Source organism: Somniosus microcephalus, unplaced genomic scaffold (assembly GCF_052327205.1).
Source record: "Somniosus microcephalus isolate GS21.2 unplaced genomic scaffold, FLI_Smic_1.0 unresolved_chr4, whole genome shotgun sequence".
NCBI lineage: Eukaryota > Metazoa > Chordata > Chondrichthyes > Squaliformes > Somniosidae > Somniosus > Somniosus microcephalus.
The window spans coordinates 19,418,233-19,433,061 of record NW_028225182.1 but is presented as its reverse complement, the minus strand read 5'-3'; the positions used below and the strand labels follow the sequence as shown (position 1 = coordinate 19,433,061).

The 14,829-nt window shown below is 57.3% G+C and overlaps 1 protein-coding gene across 1 annotated transcript in view; it reads left to right on the top strand.

Annotated features, from left to right (window-relative positions):
• Positions 1–14,829, top strand: part of LOC147090012 (cohesin subunit SA-1-like) — a 62,272-nt gene that overhangs the window by 42,079 nt on the left and 5,364 nt on the right. The window contains exons 11-17 of the mRNA XM_085977025.1: positions 1,672–1,823; positions 2,198–2,271; positions 2,453–2,576; positions 10,317–10,415; positions 12,570–12,649; positions 13,410–13,517; positions 14,591–14,705. Of these exons, the coding sequence (XP_085833151.1) occupies positions 1,672–1,823; positions 2,198–2,271; positions 2,453–2,576; positions 10,317–10,415; positions 12,570–12,649; positions 13,410–13,517; positions 14,591–14,705 (752 nt within the window). The remainder of the gene's footprint in view (positions 1–1,671; positions 1,824–2,197; positions 2,272–2,452; positions 2,577–10,316; positions 10,416–12,569; positions 12,650–13,409; positions 13,518–14,590; positions 14,706–14,829) is intronic.

Below are 14,829 nucleotides of genomic sequence, written 5' to 3'. Positions count from 1 at the left end.
GGTCCGGTGTCTGCGGTCTCTCGGTGAGGAGGGGTCCGGTGTCAGGAGTCTCTCGATGAGGAGGGGTCCGGTGTCTGGAGTCTCTCGGTGAGGAGGGGGCCGGTGTCTGGGGTCTCTCGGTGAGGAAGGGTCCGGTGTCTGCGGTCTCTCGGTGAGGAGGGGTCCGGTGTCAGGAGTCTCTCGATGAGGAGGGGTCCGGTGTCTGCGGTCTCTCGGTGAGGAAGGGGCCGGTGTCTGCGGTCTCTCGGTAAGGAGGGGGCCGGTGTCTGCGGTCTCTCGGTGAGGAGGGGGCCGGTGTCTGCGGTCTCTCGGTGAGGAGGGGGCCGGTGTCGGGGGTCTCTCGGTGAGGAGGGGGCCGGTGTCTGCGGTCTCTCGGTGAGGAGGGGCCTGGTGTCGGGGGTCTCTCGATGAGGAGGGGGCTGGTGTCTGCGGTCTCTCGGTGAGGAGGGGGCTGGTGTCTGCGGTCTCTCGATGAGGAGGGGCCGGTGTCTGCGGTCTCTCGGTGAGGAAGGGGCCGGTGTCTGCGGTCTCTCGGTGAGGAGGGGGCCGGTGTCTGCGGTCTCTCGATGAGGAGGGGGCTGGTGTCTGCGGTCCCTCGGTGAGGAGGGGGCCGGTGTCTGCGGTCTCTTGGTGAGGAGGGGGCTGGTGTCTGCGATCTCTCGGTGAGGAGGGGGCCGGTGTCTGCGGTCTCTTGGTGAGGAGGGGGCCGGTGTCTGCGGTCTCTCGGTGAGGAGGGGGCCGGTGTCTGCGGTCTCTTGGTGAGGAGGGGTCCGGTGTCTGCGGTCTCTCGGTGAGGAGGGGGCTGGTGTCTGCGGTCTCTCGGTGAGGAAGGGGCCGGTGTCTGCGGTCTCTCGGTGAGGAAGGGGCCGGTGTCTGCGGTCTCTCGGTGAGGAGGGGTCCGGTGCCTGGAGTCTCTCGGTGAGGAGGGGGCTGGTGTCTGCGGTCTCTCGGTGAGGAAGGGGCCGGTGTCTGCGGTCTCTCGGTGAGGAGGGGTCCGGTGTCGGGGGTCTCTCGGTGAGGAGGGGCCGGTGTCTGCGGTCTCTCGGTGAGGAGGGGGCTGGTGTCTGCGGTTTCTCGGTGGGGAGGGGGCCGGTGTCTGCGGTCTCTCGGTGAGGAAGGGGCCGGTGTCTGCGGTCTCTCGGTGAGGAGGGGGCCGGTGTCTGCGGTCTCTCGGTGAGGAGGGGGCCGGTGTCTGCGGTCTCTCGGTGAGGAGGGGGCCGGTGTCTGCGGTCTCTCGGTGAGGAGGGGGCCGGTGTCTGCGATCTCTCGGTGAGGAGGGGGCCGGTGTCTGGGGTCTCTCGGTGAGGAGGGGTCCGGTGTCTGCGGTCTCTCGGTGAGGAGGGGGCCGGTGTCTGCGGTCTCTCGATGAGGAGGGGACCGGTGTCTGCGGTCTCTCGGTGAGGAGGGGTCCGGTGTCTGGGGTCTCTCGGTGAGGAGGGGGCTGGTGTCTGCGGTCTCTCGGTGAGGAAGGGGCTGGTGTCTGCGGTCTCTCGGTGAGGAGGGGTCCGGTGTCTGCGGTCTCTCGGTGAGGAGGGGTCCGGTGTCTGCGGTCTCTCGGTGAGGAGGGGGCCGGTGTCTGCGGTCTCTCGATGAGGAGGGGGCCGGTGTCTGCGGTCTCTCGGTGAGGAGGGGTCTCCCTCTCTGTCTAATGCCTGGTTTCGATGCCCACAGCGATGAAGTTGATGACCGCTCTGGTGGATGTGGCCTTGAATCTGAGCGTCCACCAGGAAAACAACCAGCGTCAGTACGACACCGAACGGAACAAGGCGGTGGGGAAAAGAGCCAATGACCGGGTGGAGATGCTGCTGCTGAAACGCAAGGAGGTGAGGAGCTGGGGATGGCAGGTCACAGTACAGCCATGCGAGCGTGTGGGTGCGACCCACGGCAGGCGAGACCACAGGCGTTGGTAGAATCGGTGGCTGTCTCTGTGTGTGGCATGCCGCTCTCGGCAATCGCCGTGACACGTGTTCGATGTGGAACCGCCACTCCCGTCAGATTTCAAAGTTTGGCTGAAATGGAAGTCAGGCAGACGTCTCCCAGCTGTCCGAGTGAGATGGTGCGGCCGACCGGCTGAGGAACTGGCCCGCGGTCGCTGACCAACCCTCGCTACTTGTACTCTTGAGGGCTCTGCCGTGCCCGTTCGCTGCCGTTCCGCGGCGTGCCACACTTCACCTGTAACACTGCTGTTCTTTTGTAGATGCAACAGAATCAGGAAGAGGTCGAGAACATGATGAACGCAATCTTCAAGGGAGTGTTTGTCCACAGGTATCGGTAAGTTGCAGCGACTCGGATACACCGACACTTGTGTTACGTTCAGGCAGCGAGTGGTGGGGGGGGAGGGGGGGCCGGTTTGTGCAGTGTGTTGCTGTGTGTCTCAGTGAGTGGTGAGGGGGGGGTTGTGCAGTGTGTTGCTGTATGTTGCAGCTAATCTGATCTTTCACGTATTCGGCAGGGATTTGATTGCGGAGATTCGAGCTGTCTGTATTGAGGAGATCGGCGTGTGGATGAAGCGCTACAGCGACTCATTTCTCAACGACAGCTACCTGAAGTATGTGGGCTGGATGTTACATGACAAGGTACTACCACTGCGGAAATGTACTGGTGGGGGGAGCCTCTGCCGTTTAATTTACGAGAACTTCCACCACCGCTCCTGGTCCTGATCCCTTCTCGCCTTTCCTTACTGGATCCGGCTCCCACTCTGGAGTTCGGACGCACTCCCCTGGCCCCCCCCGTCTGTCCGCCTCAGGCTGCCGTCCACATCCCAGCAAGACTAATTCCCCTACGACCACAGTCTCTGTGACCAACACACTGCAGCTCCCTCCTCCACTGTTCTGGCTGCCTTTTCTGCCAGCAGCTCATTACTTTGCACAGTGCTGGGGTGTGCCTGAGACCTCAGGCTTTCACACCTTGCTTTTCATTTCCGCCCTCCCCACCCACCCCCCAAACCTCAATCCATCCAATATCTAGATCATAGGTCCAGGAGGAGGCCATTCAGCCCCTCGAGCCTGTTCCACCATTCAATGAAATCAGGGCTGACCTGTATCTTAACCCCATCTACACGCTTTGGTACCCCATCTACACACTTTGGTTCCCTATCCCTCAATACCATCGGCCAACAAATATCTAACAATCTCAGTTTTCAAATTTCTAATTGTCCCAACATCCACAGTCTTTTGGGGGAGCGAGTTCCAGATTTCCACCACCCTTTGTGTGAAGAAGTGCTTCCTGACATCACCCCTGAAAGGCCTGGCTCTAATTTTAAAGTTATGCCCCCCTTGTTCTGGACTCCCCCCACCACCAGAGGAAATAGTTTCTCCCTATCCCATCAAATCATTTTACAGGAAACTCATTGAAACTTATAAAATTCTAACAGGACTAGACAGACTAGATGCAGGAAGGCTGTTCCCGATGGCCGGGGAGTCCAGAACCAGGGGTCACAGTCTAAGGATAAGGGGTAAGCCATTTAGGACAGAGATGAGGAGGAATTTCTTCACCCAGAGAGTGGTGAACCTGTGGAATTCTCTGCCACAGAAGGCAGTGGAGGCCAATTCGTTAAATATATTCAAGAAGGAGTTAGATATATTTCTGAAGGCTAAAGGGATCAAGGGGTATGGGGAGAAAGCAGGGACCGGGTACTGAATTTGGATGATCAGCCATGATCTCATTGAATGGCGGAGCAGGCTCGAGGGGCCGAATGGCCTACTCCTGCTCCTATCTTCTATGTTTCTATGAAACTTTTTTTTTATCCGGCAGCGACGGGACCGGCGTGGTGCCGGTTGATCAACAAGTCCAGATTACAGAGAGGTATACTTACCAAGGTACGAGAGCCCCGTGCACGGCCACAGGTGCAGGAGCCCCGGTTACACGGCCACAGATCCAGGAACCCCGGTTACACGGCCACAGATCCAGGAACCCCGGTTACACGGCCACAGGTGCAGGAACCCCGGTTACACGGCCACAGATCCAGGAACCCTGGTTACACGGCCACAGGTGCAGGAACCCCAGTTGCACGGCCACAGATCCAGGAACCCTGGTTACACGGCCATGGATCCCGGAGTCCCTGTTGCACAGGTGCAAGAACCCGGTTACACGGCCACAGATCCAGGAACCCCGGTTACACGGCCACAGGTGCAGGAACCCCGGTTGCACGGCCACAGGTGCAGGAACCCCGGTTGCACGGCCACAGATTCAGGAACCCTGGTTACACGGCCATGGATCCCGGAGTCCCTGTTGCACAGGTGCAAGAACCTGGTTACACGGCCACAGATCCAGGAACCCCGGTTACACGGCCACAGGTGCAGGAACCCCGGTTGCACGGCCACAGGTGCAGGAGCCCCGGTTACACGGCCACAGATCCAAGAACCCCGGTTACACGGCCACAGGTGCAGGAACCCCGGTTACACGGCCACAGATCCAGGAACCCCGGTTACACGGCCACAGATCCAGGAACCACGGTTACACGGCCACAGATCCAGGAACCCCGGTTACACGGCCACAGATCCAGGAACCCCGGTTACACGGCCACAGATCCAGGAACCCCGGTTACACGGCCACAGATCCAGGAACCCCGGTTACACGGCCACAGATCCAGGAACCCCGGTTACACGGTCACAGATCCAGGAACCCCGGTTACACGGCCACAGATCCAGGAACCCCGGTTACACGGCCACAGATCCAGGAACCCCGGTTACACGGCCACAGATCCAGGAACCCCGGTTACACGGCCACAGGTGCAGGAACCCCGGTTACACGGCCACAGGTGCAGGAGCCCCGGTTACACGGCCACAGATCCAGGAACCCCGGTTACACGGCCACAGATCCAGGAACCCCGGTTACACGGCCACAGGTGCAGGAACCCCGGTTACACGGCCACAGGTGCAGGAACCCCGGTTACACGGCCACAGATCCAGGAACACCGGTTACACGGCCACAGATCCAGGAACCCCGGTTACACGGCCACAGGTGCAGGAACCCCGGTTACACGGCCACAGGTGCAGGAGCCCCAGTTACACGGCCACAGATCCAGGAACCCCGGTTACACGGCCACAGATCCAGGAACCCCGGTTACACGGCCACAGGTGCAGGAACCCCGGTTACACGGCCACAGGTGCAGGAACCCCGGTTACACGGCCACAGATCCAGGAACCCCGGTTACACGGCCACAGATCCAGGAACCCTGGTTACATGGCCACAGGTGCAGGAACCCCGGTTACACGGCCACAGGTGCAGGAACCCCGGTTACACGGCCACAGATCCAGGAACCCCGGTTACACGGCCACAGATCCAGGAACCCCGGCTACACGGCCACAGATCCAGGAACCCTGGTTACACGGCCACAGATCCAGGAACCCCGGTTACACGGCCACAGGTGCAGGAACCCCGGTTACACGGCCACAGGTGCAGGAGCCCCAGTTACACGGCCACAGATCCAGGAACCCCGGTTACACGGCCACAGATCCAGGAACCCCGGTTACACGGCCACAGGTGCAGGAACCCCGGTTACACGGCCACAGGTGCAGGAACCCCGGTTACACGGCCACAGATCCAGGAACCCCAGTTACACGGCCACAGATCCAGGAACCCCGGTTACACGGCCACAGGTGCAGGAACCCGGGTTGCACGGCCACAGGTGCAGGAGCCCCGGTTACACGGCCACAGATCCAGGAACCCCGGTTACACGGCCACAGGTGCAGGAACCCCGGTTACACGGCCACAGATCCAGGAACCCCGGTTACACGGCCACAGATCCAGGAACCCCGGTTACATGGCCACAGATCCAGGAACCCCGGTTACACGGCCACAGATCCAGGAACCCCGGTTACACGGCCACAGATCCAGGAACCCCGGTTACACGGCCACAGGTGCAGGAACCCCGGTTACACGGCCACAGATCCGGGAACCCCGGTTACACGGCCACAGATCCAGGAACCCCGGTTACACGGCCACAGATCCAGGAACCCCGGTTACACGGCCACAGATCCAGGAACCCCGGTTGCACGGCCACAGGTGCAGGAACCCCGGTTACACGGCCACAGATCCAGGAACCCCGGTTACACGGCCACAGATCCAGGAACCCCGGTTGCACGGCCACAGGTGCAGGAACCCCGGTTACACGGCCACAGATCCAGGAACCCCGGTTACACGGCCACAGGTGCAGGAACCCCGGTTACACGGCCACAGATCCAGGAACCCCGGTTACACGGCCACAGATCCAGGAACCCCGGTTACACGGCCACAGATCCAGGAACCCCGGTTACACGGCCACAGGTGCAGGAACCCCGGTTACACGGGCACAGGTGCAGGAACCCCGGTTACACGGCCACAGATCCAGGAACCCCGGTTACACGGCCACAGATCCAGGAACCCCGGTTGCACGGCCACAGGTGCAGGAACCCCGGTTACACGGCCACAGATCCAGGAACCCCGGTTACACGGCCACAGGTGCAGGAACCCCGGTTACACGGCCACAGATCCAGGAACCCCGGTTACACGGCCACAGATCCAGGAACCCCGGTTACACGGCCACAGATCCAGGAACCCCGGTTACACGGCCACAGATCCAGGAACCCCGGTTACACGGCCACAGATCCAGGAACCCCGGTTACACGGCCACAGATCCAGGAACCCCGGTTACACGGCCACAGATCCAGGAACCCCGGTTACACGGCCACAGATCCAGGAACCCCGGTTACACGGCCACAGATCCAGTAACCCCGGTTACACGGCCACAGATCCAGGAACCCCGGTTACACGGCCACAGATCCAGGAACCCCGGTTACACGGCCACAGGTGCAGGAACCCCGGTTACACGGCCACAGGTGCAGGAGCCCCAGTTACACGGCCACAGATCCAGGAACCCCGGTTACACGGCCACAGATCCAGGAACCCCGGTTACACGGCCACAGGTGCAGGAACCCCGGTTACACGGCCACAGGTGCAGGAACCCCGGTTACACGACCACAGATCCAGGAACCCCGGTTACACGGCCACAGATCCAGGAACCCCGGTTACACGGCCACAGGTGCAGGAACCCGGGTTGCACGGCCACAGGTGCAGGAGCCCCGGTTACACGGCCACAGATCCAGGAACCCCGGTTACACGGCCACAGGTGCAGGAACCCCGGTTACACGGCCACAGATCCAGGAACCCCGGTTACACGGCCACAGATCCAGGAACCCCGGTTACATGGCCACTGATCCAGGAACCCCGGTTACACGGCCACAGATCCAGGAACCCCGGTTACACGGCCACAGATCCAGGAACCCCGGTTACACGGCCACAGGTGCAGGAACCCCGGTTACACGGCCACAGATCCGGGAACCCCGGTTACACGGCCACAGATCCAGGAACCCCGGTTACACGGCCACAGATCCAGGAACCCCGGTTACACGGCCACAGATCCAGGAACCCCGGTTGCACGGCCACAGGTGCAGGAACCCCGGTTACACGGCCACAGATCCAGGAACCCCGGTTACACGGCCACAGGTGCAGGAACCCCGGTTACACGGCCACAGATCCAGGAACCCCGGTTACACGGCCACAGATCCAGGAACCCCGGTTACACGGCCACAGGTGCAGGAACCCCGGTTACACGGCCACAGATCCAGGAACCCCGGTTACACGGCCACAGATCCAGGAACCCCGGTTACACGGCCACAGATCCAGGAACCCCGGTTACACGGCCACAGGTGCAGGAACCCCGGTTGCACGGCCACAGGTGCAGGAACCCCGGTTACACGGCCACAGATCCAGGAACCCCGGTTACACGGCCACAGGTGCAGGAACCCCGGTTACACGGCCACAGATCCAGGAACCCCGGTTACACGGCCACAGATCCAGGAACCCCGGTTACACGGCCACAGATCCAGGAACCCCGGTTACACGGCCACAGATCCAGGAACCCCGGTTACACGGCCACAGATCCAGGAACCCCGGTTACACGGCCACAGATCCAGGAACCCCGGTTACACGGCCACAGATCCAGGAACCCCGGTTACACGGCCACAGATCCAGGAACCCCGGTTACACGGCCACAGATCCAGGAACCCCGGTTACACGGCCACAGATCCAGGAACCCCGGTTACACGGCCACAGATCCAGTAACCCCGGTTACACGGCCACAAATCCAGGAACCCCGGTTACACGGCCACATATGCAGGAACCCCGGTTACACGGCCACAGATGCAGGAACCCCGGTTACACGGCCACAGATCCAGGAACCCCGGTTACACGGCCACAGGTGCAGGAACCCCGGTTACACGGCCACAGATCCAGGAACCCCGGTTACACGGCCACAGGTGCAGGAACCCCGGTTACACGGCCACAGATCCAGGAACCCCGGTTACACGGCCACAGATCCAGGAACCCTGGTTACACGGCCACTAATATATAGTAAAACTTACCTGAACCTACTCCTGAATTTTGCCAGTTAAGAGAGATTTCCGGATATTTAGGTGCCGGTTAAAAGGGAGTTTCCTGTATCAGCTTAAACACCTGAATTAGATCACTCCTTAATCTTACATACTCGAGGGAAGACGAGCCTAGTCTATGCAACCTGTCCTCCTAATTTAACCCTTTTAGCCACGGGATCATTCTGGGGAATCTGCGCGGCTCCCCCTCCGAGGCCAATACACCTTTCCTGAGGTGCGGGGCCCAGAGTTGAACACAGCGCTCCAGATGGGGTCTGACCAGAGCTCTGCACAGCTGTAACATCGCTTCCGCCCCTGTGTATCCCAGCCCTCGAGATGAAGGCCAACATTCCATTAGCCTTTTAAAATTATTTTTTGCACCTGTCCACTAGCTTTTAGTGATTTCTGTACCTGGATCCCTAAATCTCTCTGTTCCTCCACAGTTCTTAGCTTCATGCCTTTTAGAAAATACTCTGATCTTTCTTTGGTCCAAAGTGGATGACTTCACATTTTCGCTCCTTTAACTCCATGTGCCGCCGTTTAGTCCACTCACTCAATGTCCCTTTGTAGCTTCTTGCGCCCGTCTGCACTACCTATTGTGCTACCTAACTTAGGGAGGTCAGCAGACCTGGATATAGAACTCTGTTTAGTGTAAGGCCCATGCTCTCGTACGCTTCGGTGAAGGTGTTGACGATGGTTTGGAGTTCGATCTCCGAGTCAGCGCAGACGCAAGCATCGTCTGCATACTGTAATTCGACGACAGAGGATGGGACGACCTTGGATCTGGACTGGAGGCGACGGAGGCTGAACAGTTTCCCGTTTGTTTTGTAAATTAGCTCCACTCCAGCGGGGAGTTTACTGAGGGTGAGATGGAGCATTGCAGCAAGGAAGATCGAGAAGAGCGTTGGTGCGATGACACAGCCTTGCTTGACCCCGGTTCGTACGTGAATTGGGTCTGTGGTGGAACCATTGGTCAGGATCGCATGCCCGATACGAGACTCCCAAAACAAGCGCTCTACTCGTAGCTCCGACACAGCAAGAGAACCCCAGGTGGGCAGAGGAAACACTTCAAGGACACCCTCAAAGCCTCCTTGGAAAAGTGCAACATCCCCACCGACACCTGGGAATCCCTGGCCCAAGACCACACAAAGTGGAGGAGAAGCATCCGGGAAGGCGCCCAGCACCTCGAGTCCCTTCACCAGGAGCAAGCGGAAGCCAAGCGCAAGGAGCGCACGTCAACCCAAGCACCCCACCCACCCGCCCCTTCAACCACCGTCTGCCCCACCTGTGACAGAGACTGTAGGTCATGCATTGGACTCATCAGTCACCTGAGAACTCATTTTTAATGTGGAAGCAAGTCATCCTCGGTTCTGAGGGACTGCCTAAGAGAGAGAGCGATATAGAACTCTATTCTTTCATCCAAGGCATTGATCAGTCCAGTGAAAAGCTGTGGCCCCCATTACAGATCCCAGGGGGACACCACTCGTCATCCTCCCTCAACGTGAGGAGCTCGACGCAAAGTGGTCAAATCTGCAAATGACGTCAAGCTGGGAGGGCCAGCACAATCGGAGGAAGTCAGGAATGAGTACGGTGTTTCCATTCTGGTATATGAGAGATGAGGGAAACATTCAGATACAGAAACAGTGCAGAGAGACTGGTGTGAGACGCCCGAGATATGGGGAAAGGGTCTGGGTCAGGGCGCGCCGTGTGGCCTGGCTTCGGGGGTGCAGTATGTAATTCCCTTCTGTTAAATACACACACTCACACTCTCTCTGAACCATTGTAAGATGTACTCCTTCCTGGTGAGGAAGGTGGCAATCGATCTTGGGTAGGTCGGAGTCCATGACACAAGCCATGGTCCTGAACTCATTGGCCTGACTTGTAATATTCTCTCTTACTTTGTTTCAGCAACGGGAGGTGAGGCTGAAATGTTTAAAGTCTCTCCAGCGTCTGTACGAAAGCAAGGAAATCGCTCAGAAACTCGAACTTTTCACCAACCGCTTCAAGGTAAACGCCTCTCCTGTTCTGCCCGCAACCGGGGGCACTTCCAGTGAGCCCCGGCCACATTCCCGTCGCTGGTAAAGTAACATTGTGACTGTGTCTGGTACTAGTCTGGCCTCTGACTGGTACAAGTCTGGTCTCTGACTGTGTGACTGGTACTAGTCTGGTCTCTGACTGTGTGCCTGGTACTAGTCTGGTCTCTAACTGTGCCTGGTACTAGTCTGGTCTCTGGTACAAGTCTGGTCTCTAACTGTGTGCCTGGTACTAGTCTGGTCTCTGACTGTGTGTCTGGTACTAGTCTGGTCTCTAACTGTGTCTGGTACTAGTCTGGTCTCTGACTGTGTGCCTGGTACTAGTCTGGTCTCTGACTGTGTGCCTGGTACTAGTCTGGTCTCTGGTACTAGTCTGGTCTCTAACTGTGTGTCTGGTACTAGTCTGGTCTCTGACTGTGTGTCTGGTACTAGTCTGGTCTCTGGTACTAGTCTGGCCTCTGACTGTGTGCCTGGTACTAGTCTGGTCTCTGACTGTGTGCCTGGTACTAGTCTGGTCTCTGGTACTAGTCTGGTCTCTAACTGTGTGTCTGGTACTAGTCTGGTCTCTGACTGTGTGTCTGGTACTAGTCTGGTCTCTGGTACTAGTCTGGCCTCTGACTGTGTGCCTGGTACTAGTCTGGTCTCTGACTGTGTGCCTGGTACTAGTCTGGTCTCTGGTACAAGTCTGGTCTCTGACTGTGTGTCTGGTACAAGTCTGGTCTCTAACTGTGTGTCTGGTACAAGTCTGGTCTCTGACTGTGTGTCTGGTACAAGTCTGGTCTCTAACTGTGTCTGGTACTAGTCTGGTCTCTGACTGTGTGTCTGGTACAAGTCTGGTCTCTAACTGTGCCTGGTACTAGTCTGGTCTCTGACTGGTACTAGTCTGGTCTCTGACTGGTACTAGTCTGGTCTCTGACTGTGTGTCTGGTACTAGTCTGGTCTCTGACTGTGTGTCTGGTACTAGTCTGGTCTCTGACTGGTACTAGTCTGGTCTCTGACTGTGTGTCTGGTACTAGTCTGGTCTCTGACTGGTACTAGTCTGGTCTCTGACTGTGTGTCTGGTACTAGTCTGGTCTCTGACTGTGTGTCTGGTACTAGTCTGGTCTCTGGTACTAGTCTGGTCTCTGACTGGTACTAGTCTGGTCTCTGACTGTGCCTGGTACTAGTCTGGTCTCTGACTGTGTGTCTGGTACTAGTCTGGTCTCTGACTGTGTGTCTGGTACTAGTCTGGTCTCTGACTGGTACAAGTCTGGTCTCTAACTGTGTCTGGTACTAGTCTGGTCTCTGACTGTGTGTCTGGTACTAGTCTGGTCTCTGACTGTGTGTCTGGTACTAGTCTGGTCTCTGACTGGTACTAGTCTGGTCTCTGACTGTGTGTCTGGTACTAGTCTGGTCTCTGACTGTGTGTCTGGTACTAGTCTGGTCTCTGACTGGTACTAGTCTGGTCTCTGACTGTGTGTCTGGTACTAGTCTGGTCTCTGACTGGTACTAGTCTGGTCTCTGACTGTGTGTCTGGTACTAGTCTGGTCTCTGACTGTGTGTCTGGTACTAGTCTGGTCTCTGACTGGTACTAGTCTGGTCTCTGACTGTGTGTCTGGTACAAGTCTGGTCTCTAACTGTGCCTGGTACTAGTCTGGTCTCTGACTGGTACTAGTCTGGTCTCTGACTGTGTGTCTGGTACTAGTCTGGTCTCTGACTGTGTGTCTGGTACTAGTCTGGTCTCTGACTGTGTGTCTGGTACTAGTCTGGTCTCTGACTGGTACTAGTCTGGCCTCTGACTGTGTGTCTGGTACTAGTCTGGTCTCTGACTGTGTGTCTGGTACTAGTCTGGTCTCTGGTACTAGTCTGGTCTCTGACTGGTACTAGTCTGGTCTCTGACTGTGTGTCTGGTACTAGTCTGGTCTCTGACTGTGTGTCTGGTACTAGTCTGGTCTCTGACTGGTACTAGTCTGGCCTCTGACTGTGTGTCTGGTACTAGTCTGGTCTCTGACTGTGTGTCTGGTACTAGTCTGGTCTCTGGTACTAGTCTGGTCTCTGACTGTGTGTCTGGTACTAGTCTGGTCTCTGACTGTGCTGCTGCTGCTCTGTTGCTGGATTGAGCCCTCGTGGTTTTTTGATTTCTGTGCAGGACAGGATGGTGTCCATGGTTCTGGACGTGGATTGTGATGTTGCAGTGGAAGCAGTCAGTCTGTTGACTCTCATTCTGCAGTAAGTATTTTTATTCATTATTTATTCATATACAATGTGGGCGACGCTGGCAAAGCTGGCATTTATTGCCCATCCCTAATTGCCCTTGAGAAGGTGGTGGTGAGCCGCCGCCTTGAACCGCTGCAGTCCCGTGTGGTGAAGGTGCTGTTAGGGAGGGAGATCCAGGATTTTGACCCAGCGACGATGAAGGAACGGCCGATACAATGCAGTGCATTGAAGTTCTCCATCCTCGTCACATTACGATGGGCTTGTGTTGGGGGCGGTACGGTGACTGCTGGGGTTCTTGGTCTTTTCTGACTCGCCCCTCTGTCAGAAGGTCGGGTGTTCAAGTTCCACTCCAGAGACCTGAGCACACAATTCAGGCCGACGCTCCCAGTGCAGTACCAAGGGAGCGCTGCACTGTCGGAGGTGCCGTCTTTCAGATGAGGCTTTCAACTGAGGCCTTGTCTGCCCTCTCCGGTGGATGTAAAAGATTCCATGGCACTATCTTGAAGAGGAGCAGGGGACTTCTCCCCGGTGCCCTGGCCAATATTTATTACTTCACCAACACCCCTAAAAACAGATGATCTGGTCCTTATCACATTGCTATTGTGGGATCTTGCTGTGTGCAAATTCTCTGCCGTGTTTCCTACATTAACAGTAACTACGCTTCAAAAAGTACTTAATGGGTTGTAAAGTGGTTTGGGGGGGTCCTGAGATTGTTGAAGGTGCTGTATCAATGCCAGTCTTCCTTTGTCTGTGTTTGTGTGTGTGACTGTAGGAATGCTGACGATGTGCTGAGCAATGAGGAGTGTGAGTGTGTGTACCCACTGGTGTACGCCTCGCACCGACCATCCGCAGCAGCTGCCGGACACTTTGTCCACGTCAAGTAAGTTGGAATTCAGCTTGTCCACGTCAAGTAAGTTGGAATTCAGCTCTTTGTGAACCAGCTGGTTTTATTGATGTGTGGTCAACCAGTGACCGGAGGGCGAGGCGCTCGGCTGCAGTTCATTCAAAGCTTTAATAGTTCAAATCAAGTGAGGGTTGGGGCCTCCGCTTTATTTTTTTTTATTCGTTTACGGAATGTGGCAAGGCCGGCATTTATTGCCCATCCCTAGTTGCCCTTGAGAAGGTGGCGGTGAGCTGCCTTCTTGAACCGCTGCAGTCCCGTGTGGTGAAGGTGCTCCCACAGTGCTGTTAGGGAGGGAGATCCAGGATTTTGACCCAGCGACGATGAGGGAACAGCCAATATACTTCCAAGTCAGGCTGGTGTGTGACTTGGAGGTGACGGTGTTCCCATGCGCCTGCTGCCCTTGTCCTTCTAGGTGGAAGAGGTCCCGGGTTTGGGAGGTGCTGCCGAAGAAGCCTTGGCGAGTTACTGCAGTGCATCTTGTAGATGGTACGGGCAACCATCAACTTTCCTGGTTTTCCAATCCAGTGATCACTCTGTAAAGTGCATGTGGGGGACATCCGGTGATGGGCTCGGGCACTGGCGCCCATGGGCAAATAGCCTGCTGTCACAACTGCCTGTACAGAGTGGATGCACGTAAAGGACTGTCACTGGTTCAAGAAACTGCAGGAACTCGTGGCAGCAAGAGCTGTGGGGTCAGCTGAGGTTTCACCAATCCCCCCCCCCCCCACCACCCCGATGCAATCATTGAGTTAAAGTTGAGTTAGTGAGGGGTGTGACAGTCTCCACACTGCGGGCAGCACTGAGGGCTTCAGTACCAGCAGCCGCTGCACAGATTGAGAGGAACTGGTGTGGAGCAGGCACCTTGAAGGGCTGAGGGAGATCTGCACAGAGGGAGAGGGAGTGCACGCGGGGCCTGGGGTTCCCCCCAGCCAGGTCGTGGCTGACCCCACTGCTGGATGCGGCCCGTCTTGTGCTGCGCTAACCCCAGGCCTACCGCCTCCAGGCTGTCTGTTCAGAGCTGTAATCGGATGCCATTCTCTGTGTTGCAGGCTGCGGAGACATTACGATGCCGAACGGGAGGAGTCTGCCGCGAAGGAGCGGGGCAGGCGCAGTGTGAACGGAGAGTTCATTAAACTGCTGCTTACCTTTTTCTTGGAGAGCGAGGTGTGTAGTAATGTTCACTGACATGAAGCCCCATCCCGCCCCCCAACCACGTGGAGTGATGCGGTGATCTGTGTGACTCGGTGCTAACAGAATCATAGAAAGTTACAGCACGGAAGGAGGCCAT